The 20,740-nt window shown below is 44.7% G+C and overlaps 1 protein-coding gene across 3 annotated transcripts in view; it reads left to right on the forward strand.

Moving 5' to 3' along the window:
* The first annotated feature begins 3,519 nt into the window (after positions 1-3,519).
* The window catches only part of znf318 (zinc finger protein 318), a 28,920-nt gene continuing 11,699 nt past the window's right edge, over positions 3,520-20,740 (forward strand). For 2 of the 3 annotated variants that reach the window (XM_080740425.1, XM_080740424.1), the window contains exons 1-14: positions 3,520-4,050; positions 5,101-5,216; positions 6,985-7,381; positions 7,986-8,201; positions 9,856-10,070; positions 10,500-10,725; positions 12,982-13,062; positions 13,797-13,954; positions 16,438-16,584; positions 17,046-17,467; positions 18,147-18,241; positions 18,595-18,694; positions 19,241-19,317; positions 19,820-20,077. In XM_080740425.1, coding sequence (XP_080596551.1) covers positions 3,715-4,050; positions 5,101-5,216; positions 6,985-7,381; positions 7,986-8,201; positions 9,856-10,070; positions 10,500-10,725; positions 12,982-13,062; positions 13,797-13,954; positions 16,438-16,584; positions 17,046-17,467; positions 18,147-18,241; positions 18,595-18,694; positions 19,241-19,317; positions 19,820-20,077 — 2,844 coding nt within the window. In that variant the 5' untranslated portion in view covers positions 3,520-3,714. The remainder of the gene's footprint in view (positions 4,051-5,100; positions 5,217-6,984; positions 7,382-7,985; positions 8,202-9,855; positions 10,071-10,499; positions 10,726-12,981; positions 13,063-13,796; positions 13,955-16,437; positions 16,585-17,045; positions 17,468-18,146; positions 18,242-18,594; positions 18,695-19,240; positions 19,318-19,819; positions 20,078-20,740) is intronic. The other variant, XM_080740426.1, reaches the window with a different exon arrangement.

Here is a 20,740-nt window from a genome sequence, read left to right on the forward strand (position 1 = left end):
GATTTGTCATTGTTCCATGGCAAAATATGATGCACAGAACTGTGTCGAGTGTCTTGCTTCAGACATGGTAGGAGTGTACTAAAGTCAAAGTGCTCCTTCCATCCATCAGAGCTTGACATTGACTTTTTGAGGCAGTTCCCATTTCCCATTCACTTGTCCGGGGACAAAAGTCACTTGTCCGGATAAAAATGTCATACATTGAAATAATAACAAAAGGACGGCTAATGACCCCCCTTGCTCCCTCCACTCCATAGTATGGGCACTTAGATATTGTACTCGGTCAGAAGCCATAACTACATGTTTAATCCTCACCTGGCCCATGCAGTCATCTCCTGTCTCCAAGGCATATGTGCCTTGATCACTGTCTTGGCTAGTGGTGCTCCAAGATGAGACTGCTTGATGCAGTGGAAGTGAGTCTCACCAGTGCCATACTGCTGCCAGATCTCCTTCATCCCCAGTGCTTGGAAATATGGGGTGTAGTATAGCAGTAATGTGAAGGAGACAACAACTCTCTGCGGTCTGCTCATAGTTCCGACATCCCATTATTTTGACCATTAGGTTAGTGAAGGTTAGGGTTAGGCTTAGTTATAATGGAGGCTGTACATGCACCAGGTGTCAGCCTCCTCAATCCTATTCAAGATGTCTGCGATCTCTTCTCCACTAGCGACATCATCAACAGAGACAACAGAGCTGATAATGGTAAATGGACTGCATTTACAGTATATAGCGCTCTTCTCCAAAGCGCTGTACAATGTATTTCACATTCGCCCATTAACACACACATTCACACACACATTCTCACCATGAAACCATGCAAGGTGCCCATCGGGAGCAGTTAGGGGTTCAGTGTCTTGCTTAAAGGGGAAGACCACCCATTTTCAATATTGAACTATGTCATTAATATACCTTAGAGGAGTTTGTGTGGAAATAAAAAAAAGTTCCCCCTATTCTGTGTTGCCTAGAACTGGAGGATTGATTTTGGGGTTTGTATTGCAAATTACAACTTGATGACATCACACATTGTACTTTAGCAGGATAAGCAGGAGGCAGCCGTTCTACCTACATCGCCACAAGCTTGAATGGACACCATATTCCGAACACACAGCTGGAGAGCTGTTTGTTCTCCTCAGACACCCAGAATTTGTAAAGTTGATGAGGGATGGGTGCGTCTGTCGACTCTGTTATCTCTGATGATGAGTGGCTCCCTGCAAAAGGGACTGGAGGTGAAGAGATCCCAAAGATTTAACTAGATTGAGGAGGCTGTCACCAAGCTGCTGATACATGTGGAGTCAACTGGCCCCATTATAACTAAACATACCCATAACCCTAACCTAATGGAGGGAATAATGGGTCGCCAGGATTATGAGTGGACCCCAGAGAGTTGTCGTAGTGATACTTCCAAGCACTGGGGATGAAGTAGATCTGGTAGCAGTATGGCACTAGGTGTGCAGCGGCATATGCTTCTACAGCATCAAGCAGTCTCTCATCTTATTGGAGCACCACAAGACAGTGATCAGGGGACATATTATGCCTTGGAAACTGGAGATGACTGCATGGGCCAGGTGGGGACTAAGCATGCAGCTATGGCTTCTGACCGAATACAATATCTAACAAACTTTGGAGAGGCAAAGACCTTGACAGAACAAGACACAGCATTGGTAGCAGAAAAGTACAACTGCTGAGACAAACAAGGCACCTTTCTAGTGCATGTCTTGCCACCTGCTTGCAACAGCCAAGGAACCTGAGGAAAGACTACTAGAACCAATGGAACATGGATGGATGCAAGGAACACTTCGACACTCGAGGATATGGCTGCCTTGCTGATGGATATCGGTGCATCATATTTTGCCATGGAACAATGGCAAATACATCCTGTAAAAACACATCATACTGACTTGGATGCACACAATCACAATATGGTGCACTTTGAGGGAAATTGTTATTTAATTTTGTGTGTGCTTTAGTTGTGTGATTTTATTTGTCACTTTTATTCGTAAATAGTCTTATTTGCTCATTTAAACACCCATTTTAAACACCCCTTTAAAGTTAAATGTGGATGTTTACTTGTTGTATTTCTCACTGTATTTTGTTATAAACAAAACAAACTTACTATAAAATAGTAACAAACTTATAAAAATACTATAAAAGTGCAAGTAATGAACAAAATCGTTTTTGAACAATGGCATTGACCTTGATATTTCAAAGACAAGATGGTCCTTAATGGTCAAAACAATGTCAGAAATGAATTATACATGTCAGCATTAGTTGATTTAGACCTACTGCACCTGTTTTTACTCCTAACAATGGCCAAGTTATGGCCCACGGTCTTCGGAATAGCAAAATGACCTTGACCATGACCTTTTGAGGTCCAAATCACCCAAAATGGTCAAAACAATATCAGAAATGAATTCCCCACACCACAATTAGTCCAAATAGAGGTATTACATGTGCATATACACCCAGAAACAGAAATGTTGGATTTTCATCATAGCCGATGGCAGCCATATTTGATATGGCCATTGCGCCATTCGTGGCACTATGGCGGACGAGCACCTCGGTGATTTTTCATGTCTAGAGACCCACTGACTCAGTTCAGGTGAGAAACTCCCCTAACACCAAATTGCGAACAGGACTTTAAGCCAGATACTGTATTAACCCCTTGGGATCCTCAGAGACAGTTACTAGAGGGGGTCCTCCAAATCAGTTTTTCTTCTTTTATATTAACCACTTGAACCCTAGCGTCGAGGTTTGGAGTAGAGGGGAAAAAGAGCAGACTAAGTACAGAGTGAAAGGTCACGTTTATTGACGGTTCAAGTGGTTATCTGAAAACACAAATTCACATGAATCCAAAATACACTGATGATTGTGCTGTCAAAGTAAACAATTAAACGTTATGGAATCTATGAAAAGGTTGTTGGGGTGGTCCCTGATTCATCTCTCTCTCGACCAAGGGGTCCTTGGCTTGGCCTGAAAACGTTGAAGACCCCTGTAAAACAGAGCTATGCTCACTTCGTAAGTAACGTCGCCTCGTTGTAAACATGTAATTATACAGTAATTATGGGAATAAGCTGTCGTGTCTATTCTTTACCAGTGGAGGGCAGCAACATACAAGCGTGTGTGCGTCCAAAACAGAAGATCACAACATCAGACAGTAAGATCCGGAGTATTCTTTCAGTACAAGAGCTTAGGTGTGTGTGTGTGTGTGTGTGTGTGTGTGTGTGTGTGCGTGTGTGCGTGTGCGTGTGTGTGTGTGTGTGTGTGTGTGTGTGTGTGTGTGTGTGTGTGTGTGTGTGTGTGTGTGTGTGTGTGTGTGTGTGTGTGCGTGCGCGTGCGTGCGTGCGTGTGTGTTATGCTATTCCATATTATAATTATGATTTTTCATCAGTTTTTCAGCTCTGGACTGGTTTTTCATAACTACGTAACACAGTGTTTTATTTTGAAAAGCACAACCGGAAGTGCGTGTCATTGCTACGGTGGCTTAACTTGACGCTCGAGCGCCAAGCGCCGCCATGATGAAGAAGAAGCCTACTTTCATTTAGAGAAGAAACGCTGCCTCTCCATGGGGTTTATGCGCGTGTTGTTGTTGTTTATTATTTCCACAGATAAGACAGCGGTGTGAACGAATTTAATTTAAATTTTAAACACGTAGCTTTGCGTCGTGTCGCTGCACTACAGGATAAAAGAAGCAGAAGGCAGACAGAGCAGAACAGCGTGATGTACCGTGGACGGCCTCCGCCGAGAGGAGGCTATAACTCGGCTCCTCCGTATGAAGGAGGAGGAGGCCGCGGTCCTCCCGGGCCGTATGAAGGAGGAGGTGGAGGGAGGCCCGGGCCCTACAACCCTGCTCCCTCCTATCGGGACGAGCGCGGCGGTGGCGGCCGCTCCAGGCCTCCTCCTCACTACCACCACTACGGAGGAGGAGGAGGAGGAGGCCGCTCCCCGGGCCGCCGCTCCCCGCCACCCCGCCGTAGGTACCCTTCCCCCGGGGCCGGGGGAGACCGCGGCCCGCCGCCCGACTACTGGCCCTCCTCTGGACCCAAAGTTAGAGAGGTATGACTCTAACAACAAAAACAACAACACGGCTGCTTATATCGTTAAATACTGCTATCACATAACTACTGTTATCACACAGCTATAGTTGCCTGCCTGCTGTGGTGTTCTATTAGTTGATGTATTGTTATGATTCTGGTTGATTTTACATTTAGTTTTTTTTAGATAGATTTTTAGGTAGTTTTATTCTGTTTATGTTGTTTAGAAGATACTCAAATGAGCACTTAATGCTAGATGGAACACTCAAGCAATGCATCTGGTATCTGTGACAGTCTGTCACAGTCTGTGTTATTGTGATGTTCTTAATTGTCAAAATAATAATGGAAACAAATAACATGAATTTACTCTTATTAGACTGAATAACTATTGTAACGGTTTAATTAAACAAGTTTGATTGATTGAACATATTATTTATACCATTAAGACGAAAAGCGAGGTCACGCCATCTGTCTTAATTGGCCATCTGTCTTGGCCATATATGGATTCTGTTAGTGTGGTTTTCTTAACAGGGCATCATCTGGGATACAATCCTTTTTATGCCCACAGCCCTTATGGGGATCCCTAACAGAATCCCTTTTATGCCCATATATGGAGATCCCTACTCTGAGTATCTGACAACACTGTGATGTCACCTGTTTATGCCCATATATGGAGATCCCTACTCTGAGTATCTGACATCACTGTGATGCCACCTGTTTATGCCCATATATGGAGATCCCTGCTCTGAGTATCTGACATCACTATGATGTCACCTGTGATATCATAGTGATATCCCCTGACACATCATAGTGATGTGTCAGGGGAACCACAGTGTCAGGTGTTACCCGTCCGGTCGGATACGGTCAAGCTGTGACGGTTCTGATGGTAAACTATAGATCTGCTTTTTTCACAATAGAACCGTGCTATGTAAAATGTAATGCCTCAACTCTTAGTGCTCGTAGGGTGTTGGGGGGGGTCCCAAGTTAAAATATGTTTATTTTGGGGTTCGCGGCCTGAAAAGGTTGAGAACCACTGCTTTATTCCATGTGTGTTTTTGTTTTTTCTTTTCAGAGATCTCCCTCTCCGCGGGGAGGAGGGATGCCACTAGATCATAACCTTGTCATCACCGTTGGCAATGAGTTGACAGGGCCGTCTGGCCCCGCCCCCCCTCGCCACCTACAGAACAGGTAACCGTAGGAGACACACACACACACACACACACACACACACACACACACACACACACACCAGTCCTTCTAGTCGTGCCACATCTGAATTTGATTGGCTATCGCCGCCTAAAGATAAAATATTTTCATGTTTTTGGACGACGCTCTTCTGCCCCCTTTTCGCCCCATCACCTGCTATCGCCAGTAGTTGCCTGGTCCCATAGACAAATGACGCACTTCTGAAAAATACAGACGACCATCGCCCGCTGCTAAAATGCACCGCAAGGCCACGTACACACTAGGGCTACGTATACACTAGGAGTGGGTTCGATTAATTCATACTCCCGACGATGGGTGAATCGATAGAGGCTGCAGCTGCTGTATCGATACGGAGTTATGTGAGTGACACAGTTTTGACAAATGTGTCCGTTTATACCGGGGTAGTGTTGCCAAATCGCACTCTCTTCCCAGACCTCTTAATACACGTCTTCTCAGAGTATGTTTAGTCTTCAGTACAGTTCATATTATCATCATAACACTGTCCTGTACATATTCCAGTTCATACTGACATCATATCCGTCTCTATTACATATTCCAGTTCATATTAACATCATAGCATTGTCCAGTACATACTCCACTTTGTATTGACATCATATGTCTCTGTTCTTCGATATTTCAGTTCATATGACTGCTAGGGATGTTAATCAACGCATTATTTGCGAATCGACGGATCGAGACCAAAAATCGAAGCATCGATCGATTTTCTTCACTTTTCTTTTTTTGTTTTGCGCTAAGCAGCATTACTTTAAGCAAAACAACTTATGCAGCTGCACCCATCATGTTTAGAACTGGCATCAAAGCCCTAATAATGATGACAAATGTTTGCGTTGGCATGGAGTCTGTTCTTGAGAGACTAGAAGCGGAGAACGTTGCGGGAGTGCTCAGGCTGGCTAGTGTATCAAATGTGGAGGTTTGGTCTGCCTCGCTCTACCTCCCTGACCGCGTCCACGGGTGTGTCGCATTCAGTGTTTGCGACGCAATATATTTACATAAACGCCAGGTCGGCTGCCACTCTTAGTTCTTTTAGATAGCCTTTTAAACCACCCTTGCTATGATGAGAACATGGGCTAATGCAATTCATGCAGCAGTGAAGAACATCTGTGTTACTTTGTTTATATGCATGGTGTGGTTGTGTGTGTCCTGCCAGCAGCAGGCTGCTGTTTACTGTGTGCGCTACTGTGAGGTGACGTTTGGGCAGAAATAGTGTTCTCTGATTTTCACAACAAAATGTCACCGGCCCCTGTCTAGTCCCGTACCGCCCATCCCCGTGCTGTACTCGCAAACTTATAAAAGTATATTTTCTGCCCGTTTAAGCCCGTGAAATGCGGGTCCTCGCCGTTGCAGGACCCTGCTCTGAGTGCCAGGCCTGAGTTTCCCAAGTTATTAATTAAAATCGCAAAAACAAAAATGTTTCCAAATGCTAAAAACAGGACCGGAAAAGCCTGCAGATCCTGTCACATGGCCTGCAGCATTTCTTGCTAGCTTGTCTGCTTATAGCATGCTAATCTTTGGTCGCGCCAGGGAGTCTTTCAGTGACCGTCTCTGTATGGCATCGTACATGTGGATTTAGCGATTGTGCACGTGCCTCGTGCACGCGCAAAAAGCGGCAATCACATAAAAAGGGAAGAAATGTATATTTTATCGCGGCAGGCAACCGCGAAATCGCAGTTTTTTTCTTGGCAGTAAATAAGTTTTAACAACATCATGTACATATTTATTATCTTTACAGAGATTCTCCACCGAGGTCCAGCCATGACCGTGGCACCAGGAGGCGGAGTCCAAGCAGGAACAGGGAAAGGGGGCGGAGCAGGGGCAGGAGCCGCAGCCAGGAGCGAAGCAGGGCCAAGAGCCGCGGGCGGAGCAAGAGTCGCCCCCGGAGCCGAACCCGCAGCCCCAGCCCGGACCGCTCCAGGGCTCACAGTCGCGCTCGCAGCCGGGTTCGAACCCCCAGCCCGGACCGGACCCGAGCCAAGAGCCGAGGCCGTAGCAAGAGCCGGACCCGAGCCAGCAGCCGGGGCCGGAGCAAGAGTCGGCCGCGCAGCAGATCCAAGACTAGATCCAGGTCCAGGTCCAGGTCTAGGAGTCGCAGCAGAGGTCATAGCAGAGGCCGGAGCGCAGTGCGCAAGGTACTACTTACTGCTGTTTTGATTAATCTGTTGATGAGGCCTGAGGCTGATTCTGCAAATGCCTTCTCCATATTAGGTTCTTGGTTTACCTACGATCCTAGATGACTAGTTCTATGCATTTGATGTATTAGCTTGTGCTGTCCTTGCTTATTGTAGGTCGCTCTGGATTAGTCCTGAACACAGAGATTTTTGAAAAATGGATTAATGTGTGCAAGTCTTTGAATATATTGACCCCTATTCTATGTATATTCTATGTTTCTATGTTATTGGTGCCACAACTTTTTCATGTCAAGGATCCCCAAAATGATATGTATTTGGCCATGGACCCCCATCTCAAAATATTTCGTTCCAGGGAGTCAGGGACCCCCAGAAGCAAAATTTGAGTTACAAACGTTTGCTCTAAAAATACATATATTCAAAGATTTGCACACAATTTTCACGATTTTTCAAAAATAGCAGATCTACAAGCTCGCAGCACGGCACTCGGTGACGCCCTGTGAGCTTGTATGTCTGCTATTTCTCAATAGATAAAGCATTAAATAATTCTAGGAGCGTCTGCTAAATGCCTACATTGTAAATTGATGAAACACTCGACTCTTTTCAGCCAAGTCGCGAGCGCAGCCGCAGCGTGAGCACCAGCAGCACCAGCAGCAGCCAGAGCAGTGGCGGCGGCGACGACGATAAGAAGGTAAAGAAACGCGAGTTCAAGGAGCTGGACATGGCCAGGAGGAGGAAGGCCCTGGAGGAGACCCTCACCCAGCCCACCAAGTCCATCCTGAAGAGGAGGCTGGACTCTGAGGAATCCACACCCATCAGGGGGGTACGTACCCTACTACTGGGAGAACTGGTCTATTTTAATATATTTATTTGAGTACTTGTCATATCTACAGACAGACAATGTTCAATTGAATGTACGTACATACTCTCCGTACACAGAACATGAAATAAGTAATGGCATGTCTTTAAATACAATAAAATACATATTTTTAGCTACATGTCTTTAACTCACTGAGGGGCATTTTCCACTAGCAAAGAACCGGTTCAGGTTCTTTGTCCTGCCTATGGGATGAACCAGAGGTAAGCTTTTCCACCGAGAACCAAGTTGGTTCCGAACCGTAAAAGTTGGTTTGCGGTCGGTTCGCAAGAACACACCAAGGTTCCAAGAAAGTTGCCATCCCATAGGCGGGAGAAAGAGCCCAAACCTGTTCTTTGCCGGTGGAAAAGGCCCCTGACTGCTAGAATCAAAAATCGTCTTTTCCAGTTGCCTGCCACGCTAATTTTATTAATTTCTTACCTTTTAATGTGCTTGCACTGTGTCCATCGTGCACAACGCTAGATAGCGAATTAGCACAACATGATAGGGTGCAGACTGACAGAGAAATGAATCAGAGAAAAGGGGGGTTTCTTCCATGGCTTAACATTGGAGTGAATGGACAATCTGTTTCCTGCTTCTGGCCTAAACCGGAAGTACAACAAACTGGGCAATAAAACAATTAACTCGTCAAACTCGGCACTGGCGCATTGGACAGCCTTTATAACTCGCCAAACTCGTCACGTGGCAGTCGGTAAGTTAAGTACAGTAGCATTAATGTTAATGGACCTTTTTTAAAGGCTGAAATGTTAAGCCTCGATACATCGTATACTCATATGTCCCAAACTGTTACTTTTCAGGATTCAAATTAAAAAATGGCAAAAGCAGCAGATCTACAAGCTCAAAACGCATCGCTTCTCATAGCGTTTCGAGGCTTGTGGATCTGCTACTTTTGATGCTTTTGTGTGACGCTGTACTACGATCTAGTAGGCCAGGATTTTCATTTAACGACCGCGGTTTTCCCAGTGAACCTGAGTGCAAAGGTGGGGGCGTTATTGCCGATGATGGAGAGGATGGACATAGCTTTTATGTATTGAGAGGAACTCTTGCCGATTTCGTAAGAGACTCGTGCCTATTGCAAGATATTTAAAAGTTATTTGGGGCCATGATGATAACCTCTTCCTCCCACTACTAGACTAATAAGGATTTATATTGTCTGTGTTATTGTTTACAACCACAATTAGTCACGTGTGGCAAGATCGCGGTTCTACTAGTGTTATAGTAGGTTAGTGTAGGCTTAGATTAGAAGCATTTTCAGAAGTTAATTTAATGTTTTCCATTTAATGATTTCCTTTATCCTCATCTAATCTTGCGCTAATGCACGCAAGTGTTTTCGCCAGGTTTTAAGGCTTAGTAGGCTTTTCAGAAGTTAATTGAAAGTTTTCCATTTAATGATTTCCTTTATCGTCATCTTGCGCTAATGCACGCAACTGTTTTTGCCAGGTTTTAAGGTCTTATTTTAGTTGTTTCTTATAAGCTCGAGACCCTCCTTGCCCATCGGCCCCCACCGCTGCGCTTAGGTTCACCGTGGAAAACCGTGGTCGCGTTCATTTATGAAAAAAAAAAAAAGTTAAGACGTTCTCCTTCCTGTTTCCTGTCCCAGAGCATGGACTCTCCCAGAGGACTGGACACGTCCAGCATGTCCCGCGTGGCGGAGCGCCTCCTGGGGGCCGTGAAGGGCATGGAGCCCGACTCCCTGGCCTCCATGCTGGCCCAGCTCAGAGAGCACCCCCACATGGCCCAGCGCGCCGGCCTCGACCAATCGGAGATGGCCGGCCTGCTGGAGCTGCTGGGGGGAGGAGCCAAGCAGGACGAGAGGTACGGAGAGGGAGTCAAAAACCAACGGGACGTTTTAGTGCAGCGGTTCTCACATGTGTTAATGTCAAGGATGACCAGTTTGATATGCATTAAGGCACTAGACTGATAGTGTTCAAATGGACCCATTTGTACACTCTTTCTATAAATTACACTCCTCATGAAGCCTTGAATTTGAGGATATTTCTTTTCGTTTTTGTCATAGGCCGCATTCTGTCTCCAAAATTATTAGCATTGTTAGCCGAATATAATGAAATAAAAATGAATATAATGAAATAAAAATATGACATAGTTTCACCGTAAATCAATGTCATACATCACTTAACCTACCTAACCTTTAATGGTACACTTAATTATTATATAAGGAAAGATTTAATGAAAATACTAATAACGATGCACACAATTGTGATTAACCCGAACTATTGCGATCAGGCGATTCCTTACTAACCGTGACAGGCCCAAGGACGACATCGACGACGAGGAGAAGTTCCTGTACGGAGACAGCAGCGAGGAGCCCAGAGCTCCTGCTGGCGGCAGCTCCTCCTCCCACCACCACCCGGGCTACTCTGACCTGTACGCTGACGTCACCGAGGACTCTCTGTACGGAGACCTGTACCCCTCTCAACCACCCCAACAACAGCATGTATACATGACACAGGTTAGTGTTAGACCTGTACCCTCCTCAACCACCACAACAACAGCATGTATACATGACACAGGTTAGTGTTAGACCTGTACCCTCCTCAACCACCCCAACAACAGCATGTATACATGACACAGGTTAGTGTTAGACCTGTACCCTCCTCAACCACCCCAACAACAGCATGTATACATGACACAGGTTAGTGTTAGACCTGTACCCTCCTCAACCACCCCAACAACAACATGTATACATCACACAGGTTAGTGTTAGACCTGTACCCTCCTCAACCACCCCAGCAACAACATGTATACATGACACAGGTTAGTGTTAGACCTGTACCCTCCTCAACCACCCCAGCAACAACATGTATACATGACACAGGTTAGTGTTAGACCTGTACCCTCCTTAACCACCACAACAACAGCATGTATACATGACACAGGTTAGTGTTAGACCTGTACCCTCCTCAACCACCCCAACAACAACATGTATACATGACACAGGTTAGTGTTAGACCTGTACCCTCCTCAACCACCCCAGCAACAGCATGTATACATGACACAGGTTAGTGTTAGACCTGTACCCTCCTTAACCACCACAACAACAGCATGTATACATGACACAGGTTAGTGTTAGACCTGTACCCTCCTCAACCACCCCAACAACAACATGTATACATCACACAGGTTAGTGTTAGACCTGTACCCTCCTCAACCACCCCAACAACAACATGTATACATCACACAGGTTAGTGTTAGACCTGTACCCTCCTCAACCACCCCAGCAACAACATGTATACATGACACAGGTTAGTGTTAGACCTGTACCCTCCTCAACCACCCCAGCAACAACATGTATACATGACACAGGTTAGTGTTAGACCTGTACCCTCCTTAACCACCACAACAACAGCATGTATACATGACACAGGTTAGTGTTAGACCTGTACCCTCCTCAACCACCCCAACAACAGCATGTATACATGACACAGGTTAGTGTTAGACCTGTACCCTCCTCAACCACCCCAACAACAGCATGTATACATGACACAGGTTAGTGTTAGACCTGTACCCTCCTCAACCACCCCAACAACAGCATGTATACATGACACAGGTTAGTGTTACAGGGCTCCCATGGTCATGACATTCCTGGAAATATTTTGAAATTAGAAAAATAATTTTTCCAGTACTGGAAAAGTTTTGGAATTTATCAAGGGTCCTGGAAGGTCCTGGAAAAAATAGCTATGCATTGTCTTTGGTTATTGATTTTGTTAATACCTCTGAAATGACAAATTAAACATGGGCCAAATTGTCAAATATTAGAGGCAGAAATTGTGAAAATAGCCGATCTACATGCTCACAACGCCTCGCAACGCGAGGCGTCGTGAGCGTGTAGATCTGCTATTTTCACAATAGAACCGTGTTATACAAAATTCCTCAACTCTTAGTGCTCGTCAGGGTGCCGGGTCCCCAGTTAAAATATGATTATTTCGGGGGTCACAGCCTGAAAAGGTTGAGAACCACTGGCATACAATACCTGTCTTTGGGCATTGCGCATAGGAGTAAGCGACTTGTTATTGAGCTGAATTATTGTTATATAGTCCTGGAAATTGGGTTAAATATTCTGGAAAAGTTTTGGAAAAGTTTTCGAAATCAATTGGTAAAAATGTGTGGGAACCCTGGCTCCACAACCACCACAACAACAACATGTATACATGACACAGGTTAGTGTTAGACCTGTACACTCTACAATCACCACAACAACAACAACAACAACATGTAAACTAGGGGTGGGCGATATGGTGATAAATATCGTTGAGAACATACAGTGTCTCCACAATATGCCTTTTCAGAGATATCGTATATGTCGTGATACAATGAGGGAGAGCCTTTAAAAAAAAATCCTGTTGAATTGTTAATACAGAGATTCATTGCAGAATACATTTAAATGTTGGTCTAAATCAGTAGTTCTCAAACTTTAAAATGCCAAGATCTCCCCTTAACTCTGACAGTTTATAAATGAAACCAAATAGACCTGTAAGGGTCCATTTGGTTTAATGTGTATACTGTCAGAGTTGTATACTCTGACAGTATACATATACACATTGCATACTGCCAAATGGACCAGACTAAACTAGATTTAGTCAAATGAAATCACATGATATTTTGTTGACTAATCTAAAACTTTTCAGATGTCTAATACACAACTAAAACAGTTAAACTAAATGGAAATGTATCCAGAAGATTATGACTAAATGAACACTGTCTTCAGGTGCAGTCCAGTGGTCCAGAGGTAACGTACCAGAGCAGCAGCAGACCCAGTCTGACTCCAGACCAAAACATCACAGTTCAGGTACAATGTCCTCTTAATGCACTCTTTCCCCAATCAGGCCAGACCGCACCAGTGCAACTAGTCGCAACTCCTTGCAACAAAACAGTTTTAAGGCCATGACAGTCACACCAATGTCAGTTGTTTGGCCTTAAAACTGTCATGATGAGTAAATGTCCTTTTTCGTTTCCTAAATTAGCCAGTAGCTATGCCCCTCCCCTAAAAGCTTTTGTCCAATGCTAGCTTAGCAACCGGCAGCTTGCCAAGGCTGTTGCCAAGGCAAACCTTGGCAAGCAGGAAGTTATTCTAAGCTAGCATTGGACAAAAGCTTTTTGGGAGGGGCATAGCTACTGGCTAATTGTTTTAAATTATTTTCTCATCCAAAGTCCCCTTTGAGCCACCGTAGTCCCCTACAGCTCATTTGGGACACAAACACTGTGGACAGTGTGATGTCATTGTGGACGACAAATATCTACTTTTGCTTTCTCCGGAGCGATACAATTATGCGATTTAGCGTTGTACCCCACCGCTCACAGTCGGAGCTGCGGTGAAACTCAACCACTCATTCTCTGATATCATAACATCACCTCTGCGTGTCCCGATGAAGCTGGTCGATTTGACATATGGCCCAAGTGCGTGGCACCAAAACTGTGGTAGGGGTAGACCTTCAGGGGCAACCACACTAATAACTTGTGAAACCTGTCAGACGGCAGTAAATGAGTTGAGGTAATTAAACTGGTCTGGAATTCTCCTTCAAGGTGTCCAACAACCCCCCGGCCTCGTCCTACCCCCCCGCCGTGGAGCCCCTGGAGGAGAGCGACCGCCAGGCGGTGGAGGAGTACGAGAAGCTCCAGGACCTCCTGAAGACCATCGGCCTGGACCTGGGCGTGGCCGACATCAGCAAGATGGCCGCCAGGTAGGTTGGAGGGCGTTAGCAAAGACTTTTAATAATGAAGATAGCGCAACCTCATTGGATCCACTAGAGTGCGGCATTGTACACAAAGCCTACAAATAGCCTCCTAAGTGGGCACCGGCTCTGATGGCAAATCTTGCGAACGTCCTATTTACTGGTGCTATAGATCCGGCAAGAGTGTGTTTACTTGTGCTAGAGTCCCGCACGAGTGTGTTACTGGGACAGCTAAAGGGCGATAATAAAGTTGATTTTCTCCTTTTTTGTGTAGCTGAAAAAAGCCACTTTAGTATGACAATTTTGGTAATATTATGTGACTGGTGAAGATCAGGTCCAATATTTAGTTCAGTGACCATGGAGCAAAATAATAGCTCAGAAGCTGTTCACGTTAGCTCTCTCTCTTTGTAAATGAATAGACTCCAAACATGCTTCCGCTTCCTAAAAAGGTATCCACCTATGTCACGCAGAAACGGGAAGTACGGGTCTCTTTTGCCCTCTTGCTATCGCCCTCTTGGGCGTTAGCTAGTTCATAATGACAATTGGAACATTCCAATGTCCTTCTTGTAAATATATAATCATGATTTATAAGAATTGTTTTCCTACATCTTCTTATTTGACTTCCTATTTGTCATGTAAAAACTACCATGCCTGCATCTCAAATGGCACAAAACATTTTTGATTAAAGAATATAATGTGCAATCCACAATATAATGTTTATTTTGGCTAGCTGTATGTCCAGTGGTGTGTTGTGTGTGCACACTTGACGTCATTAAAATACCGTACCGAAGGAAATTATAAAAAAATAATTTTAGTTTATCGTTGCTATCAGGCATGAACCAAATTAATTCATTTTCAAATTCAGTCATTTAACCCTTAAGTTCTGTTCGGGTCATTTTGACCCGTTTTACATTTTCATTTGGAAAAAAAATGTAGAAGTTTACATTTTTTCCACCTGAAACTCACTGGCCTTAAAGATTCTTCTGAGATGAACATGTAAAAAAAATATTTTTGCACTACACCCATGCTACACCCCCCTCATATTTTTTGAACCGTAAGTGCTGTTCGGGTCATTTTGACCCGGGAAGCACAGATGCACAGAAATACACAGTATTATGCCAAAACACAGACACACAGTCACCCCCACTTCTAACCCCCCCCTTCCAAAGCCCCATTCCGAACCCCCCCCCCCCCCACCCTCACTTCCCCCCCTCACACCTAACCCCCCCCCCCCTCCCCTGATGCACAGAAATACAAGGAATCATGTACAAACACAGATACACAATCACCCCCTAACCCCTTCCACCCCTCCCCCCTCCAACCCCCCTCACCTCACCCTTACCTCCTCCTCCCCTCCAAACCCCCCAACCCAACCCCACTCCCCCCCCCGCCACCCCAGATGCACAGAAATAAAAGAAAGCATGTATACTAACACAGACAAAAATTCATCTCCTCCCCCCCCCCCCCCCCCACACACACACACACACACCCTTCACCCCCTCTCCTCCTCACCCCTCAACCCTCACCCTCACCCCTCACTTATCTGAAGTTTTCCTTGTGACTGTACTGTATCTTAGGGGAAATTTTACATTATTCAACATAAGGTGCTGTAAAGTAACACTGTAATTCAGGGGTGCTGTGGATGAAAATGTTGTTTACAGGGGTGCCCTGAGACCAAGGTGTTTGAAAACCTCTGTCCTAGTGTATACGTTCAAGTGTATATTCATATGTGACGTTCATGTGTGTTCACATGTGTGTTCAGCTCTATATGTAAGAATGATGTCCTGTTCTTGAACCACAAGTATTCAATTAATGGGCATGTTGGAAAAAAAAAAAAAGTTCATAAAAACATTGTCTGATTTTTTTCATTGTTTCCTATAAGCATGAGCAATATTGTATTGCCCAGTATTAAATAAAGTAGTTTTTTTTACATGAATTTCAGCTAAATCAGTAAAAACGCCTAGCTCTTTCAGTGTTTAATGTGATATAGCAAAGCAGAAATGCAAACATTTACCATATATATCATATGAATTGTTTGGTATTGAGTCAAAGTCAATGTATCATGATGATTTGTTAAGTTAAAATTTATATTAGTGTTGTTTTTTTAAAACCAAATATCCCCCGGGTCAAAATGACCCGAACAGAACGAAGGTGTAGTGAATCTGAACAGAACTTAAGGGTTAAGGCCTCACTTCATCATACAAGAGCGTCGGGAAGCAATAGTGAAAATAGCAGCTCTACAAGTTCACAATGCGTCGCGAGACGCATTTTGAAAATGCTTCTCTGAAAATATTCGTCTCTTTCCCTGAAAAGTAAAGGTTTTGGACAATATCAATATCCTCAGCGATATTTACTCTCATGTTACGGACTGTAGACAGACATTGTACCAGCTGCCTTCTAAAGTTTGTATATGTGACCTGATGGTCGCTTATCTCCCGATTAGGGAGTCTTACTGGTTTAATGGTAAAATGTGCGCCCCTACCCCCTCCCAGGACCAAGGAGCGTCTCCAGGGCAACAAGCCCCCGCCCAAGACCCCCACCCGCCGCCCCGACAGGAGGAGCGAGCGGCGGGACTCGTCAGGGAGGAGCTCTGACGGCAGCGAGCGTGGAGGGAGGCACCGCAAGAGACGGAGGAGGAGGTTTGTTAGTTTTGTTCTGTCATGGTACCAGAGTTCATTTTGACAGCATGCTTTGATTTAGTTTTAGTCAGTCTTTTGAATATTTAGTTTTAGTCATATTTTAGTCTTCTGTTTTACTTTTAGTCTAGTTTTAGTTGAGTAAACATCATAAGACTGTGTCTCTTTGCTGTGTGTCATTCCCCTCTCTTCCAATACTGTAATATCAATAAAGGCAAAAATCCATTACAAAAAAAGTAATTCATGTAATGAATTCTTAAAAAAAAAGAGTGGTGTACTATTTCCATGAGTATTTGTAAAATCTACGAGCTTGTAGATCGGCTATTAATCTGCTTAGAGTGTGTGCTAGGACCAATCGAATATCACAATCTATTTTTTTATTAGTTGGTTATTGTTATTTTGACGGTAATATCGTATTCACTATAATATGTATTCCTAATGTTTCAAATATTAATTTGTTTCAGTGACAGTCGCAGCTCAGACAGCAGCCGGAGCAGCAGCAGGGGGCGGAGCTGGAGCAGCGACGAGGACCGCAGCAAGACGCGCCACAACCACTCTCCTCCCTCCTCCACCTCCTCGGTGCCCCGCAGCGTCAAGGAGGTGAAGCCTGCCGCTGCTCCTCCTCCTCCCGCGGCCCAGCACCCCCAGCCCATCCCCCACCACCCCGCCGCCATGTCCCCTTACGGCCAGACCCCTCCCCCCGGCATGGTGCCTCCCAACTACCCCCCGCCGGGCTACTACATGCCCTACATGCCCCAGCAGTGGCCGCCCATGTACCCTCCCCCTGGCATGGTCCCGCCCCCCCAGCAGAGCACCCACGACGACTACGGAAGTCCCCCGGACCCCTACAAGCAGGCCTACATGAAACCAGTCAAGGCTGACCCGGGTAAGAGCAGTAAAACCAGTCTAGACTGACCCTAAAGTGCTGTCCATACTGTACGAATATACGCAAAGGGTTTTACTTTTTTAGACCTTTCCGTCACACGGAGCCGGCGTTTTGGGTTTCCGAATACTCAAATCTTTGAAACCGTCTCCCAGAGTGAATACATCTGAAGACGCAGCCTTCGCGTCTCCGTGTGTACAACCAAATACGCATATTTCCGAATGATATATAGTCTGGAACTATACCTCCCGAACGGCAAGTATCGGAAGTAGTCTGCTGCACGGAACTGTAGTCCCATTGGAAACATAACAGAAGCACACTATTACAGACAGTCATTCGAGCGGCATATTCTTGTTATGCGTGTATGGTTTCAGAAAACATTTGCAAACATTATGGAAGTAACTCCCAACAACACCAGAGAAAGACGAAATAACTCCCCAAAAAATTGAAAGAAGACATAACGCTTTCAGTAAGACTTGTTATCGCTACTGCGCCAAGGGAGCGGGTGCGTCACATCCGCTTTATCCCATACTCATCATAAGACTTCCGTTGCCCCAGACTGTATGACGGGAGCACTTGCAAATCGGGGGAAGACTAAGTAGCCTTAGACCAGTAAACCGGGGGGAGGTTAAGTGTCGAACCCTTATCCCATCGGTATTAAAACGTGTAATGTTTCCATCAGGTTTGCAGAGTTCTGTTCAGGACAAGAGGGAGAGCAGAACAAGTCGAGATTCCAGCGTCTCTGATGAGCAGAACAACCAGAGTCAAAAACAAAAGGTTTGGACAAAACACACCATAATGCTCGACACGAACACAACGTGATATGTCTTATCATTTTTGCAAATTAAAACATTATTAGCATTAGTGATTAACGTGATGTTATGATATGATATAATATCGTCTCTGTCGGGTGGAAACCTCATATGTCCAAAACTATTACTTTTCAGGATTCAAATTCAAAAATGGCAAAAAAGCAGCATATAAAAATTAAGCATTGCGCTGCATTTCGAGCTTGTGAATCTGCTACTTTTGATGCTTTTGTGTGATGCTGTTGTATGATCAAGTAGGGCATTAATTAACGGCGGTATGATAACTCTTATGGTTATTCTCTTATTGTTTTATGTGTGTAGGTTCTAGAGGAGAGGGAGAAGCTGCGGACGGAGAGAGACATTCGTATGAAAAAGAAAGAGTATCTGATGAAGGAGCTGGAGAGACTCCGGAAACAACAAGGTGAACCAGCAACCCATGCCTTGCCCGGGGGCATCTCCAGCCCTCTCTCTGTCTTCTCCACAGCTGTACGATGATGTAGACTAGAGATACCATCTCTGAACGTCATTACATTTGACAGAAACACTGCTGCATTGTTCCGTTTCAAACAGTCCGAACTCTAGAAATGAACGTATAAAATGTATTTCTACACTCATAAGAATCGGTGACAATGCAACCAAAAGGACCTACAGTTGTAACTATGAATGCAAATAACCTTCAGGTTAGTCTGGAACTACACCTCCTCAAAGCCATGACTAGAAGCTGTCATCTGATTATTTTGATTTATATTAGGACAAATTTGTGCGACTGGAAAGACGAAACGGAAGCAATTATCCTCTGATCATATTCAGAGTTTTCTTTGCTCCAGACTGTATGACAGAAGCATTTGGAAGTCGTAGGCGGCAACAATCTGGCTGGCGAGACTATGTCCAGGTTACTATTACTGGTCACATTTTTTGCACTTTGGCTGTGTGTGACTGTGTGTGTGTGTGTGTGTATGTGTGGTAGGTGAGCTGCTCAGAAAGAAGCGCAGAGAGAAGGATGGTCATAAAGACCCTCTGTTATCAGAGATCAGCCGTCTGCAGGTAGGCATGTTTTACTTTTAACCCTGAGTTAAAACCTCACAATTAATCCTAGAGGTTCAGTAGAATCATGTAACAAAAACAAAACAAAAAAGCATTCTCTACATTAAATTAAGTATCTTTTCCAAAATAAATGTAGAAGTTAAAATAACAGTAATATGGATGAAGAGCCTTGTAGTCAACATGAATGTTGACTACAAGGCTACATCCACTACATTTACTTAACTTTCGTTATTTTATAATTTTTGTTTTAAAATACTAAATTACTCCTTTTTTTGTCATGGCTGGTATGGCTGACTTTATCAATCTGCAATTTTAAATATTGTGCTAATTGTTTATGATACAAAGTTTCATGCCGTTTCACAAGGAACCTTTGTTAGACTTGACATTCAGTAATGGGGTCTTGTGATCAAAATAAGAGCATTTATAATGGTGTGTAAAAAAGAAAATCTAAAATTGTCCACGGACGCATTCGTCCAATATTGACGCCCCTGCCGTCTTGCAGGAGGAGGTGATGACTCAGATCTCTGAGCTGAGGAAGGAGCACGAGGCGGCGGAGAAGAAGCGCTCGGAGATCGACAAGGTGGCGTTGATCCTGGGCCTGACGCCGTCCGACCGGCCGCGCCGCTCCGCCCGGCCTCCCGCCGCCAAGGAGCCGGAAGACGACGACTCGCCGCCACCGCCGCCCAAGAAGAAACGCGACCGAGGCGGCAGTCCTGAGCAACGTGCCCGCGACGACTCCCCCTCCGACGCCCCGGCCAAGGTAGTAAACGCACAAACACCATAGATGGCGCCGGCCGTAGACATGAAAAGGTAGACGCCTCCTCCTAGGGATGGGACGATAATCGCCATTATTGTTTATCGTGCTTAAAAAAACTCTCACAATAATCGTATTGTGGAGATTAGAATTTGTCGTGAAATTATCGTCCGTCATGCACTGGGATCAATTCACCTTTTTATTTGCTGAGCTGCATTTGCTGAGCTGCATATCATTTTAAACCCTCTATAATTGGTAAAAGGGACCTGGAAATGACTTGATGCAGTCTGAAATAGCCGATCTACAAAACACATTGTGAGCTTGTAGATCTGCTATTTTTTGGCAAATGTTCCGCCCCAGTATAATGGATCTTGGGGATATTTTCATTATCGCGAGTAATATCGTAAATCACAATTTCTTTGGTCTCAATAATCGTGACATGAAAGTTTCTGATCGTCCCATCCCTACCTCCTCCAGCTCTGGGGCGTCTGTAAAAAAGGGAAGGCAATTTTTAAGGCAAGCTTCCGGAATTCTGAAGCACGCTTCCGCGTGCGTCACAGAAGGGGCCGTTCGGTATAGGCCAATTAGAGGCACTCATTTGGCAATGTAAACATTTGTTTCCTCATGCCAATAAAGTTCCTTTTGAATTGAATTTAAAGTCCCGGAAAA

This window comes from Nannobrachium achirus (assembly GCF_963921795.1).
Source record: "Nannobrachium achirus genome assembly, chromosome: 13".
Taxonomy (NCBI): Eukaryota; Metazoa; Chordata; class Actinopteri; order Myctophiformes; family Myctophidae; genus Nannobrachium; species Nannobrachium achirus.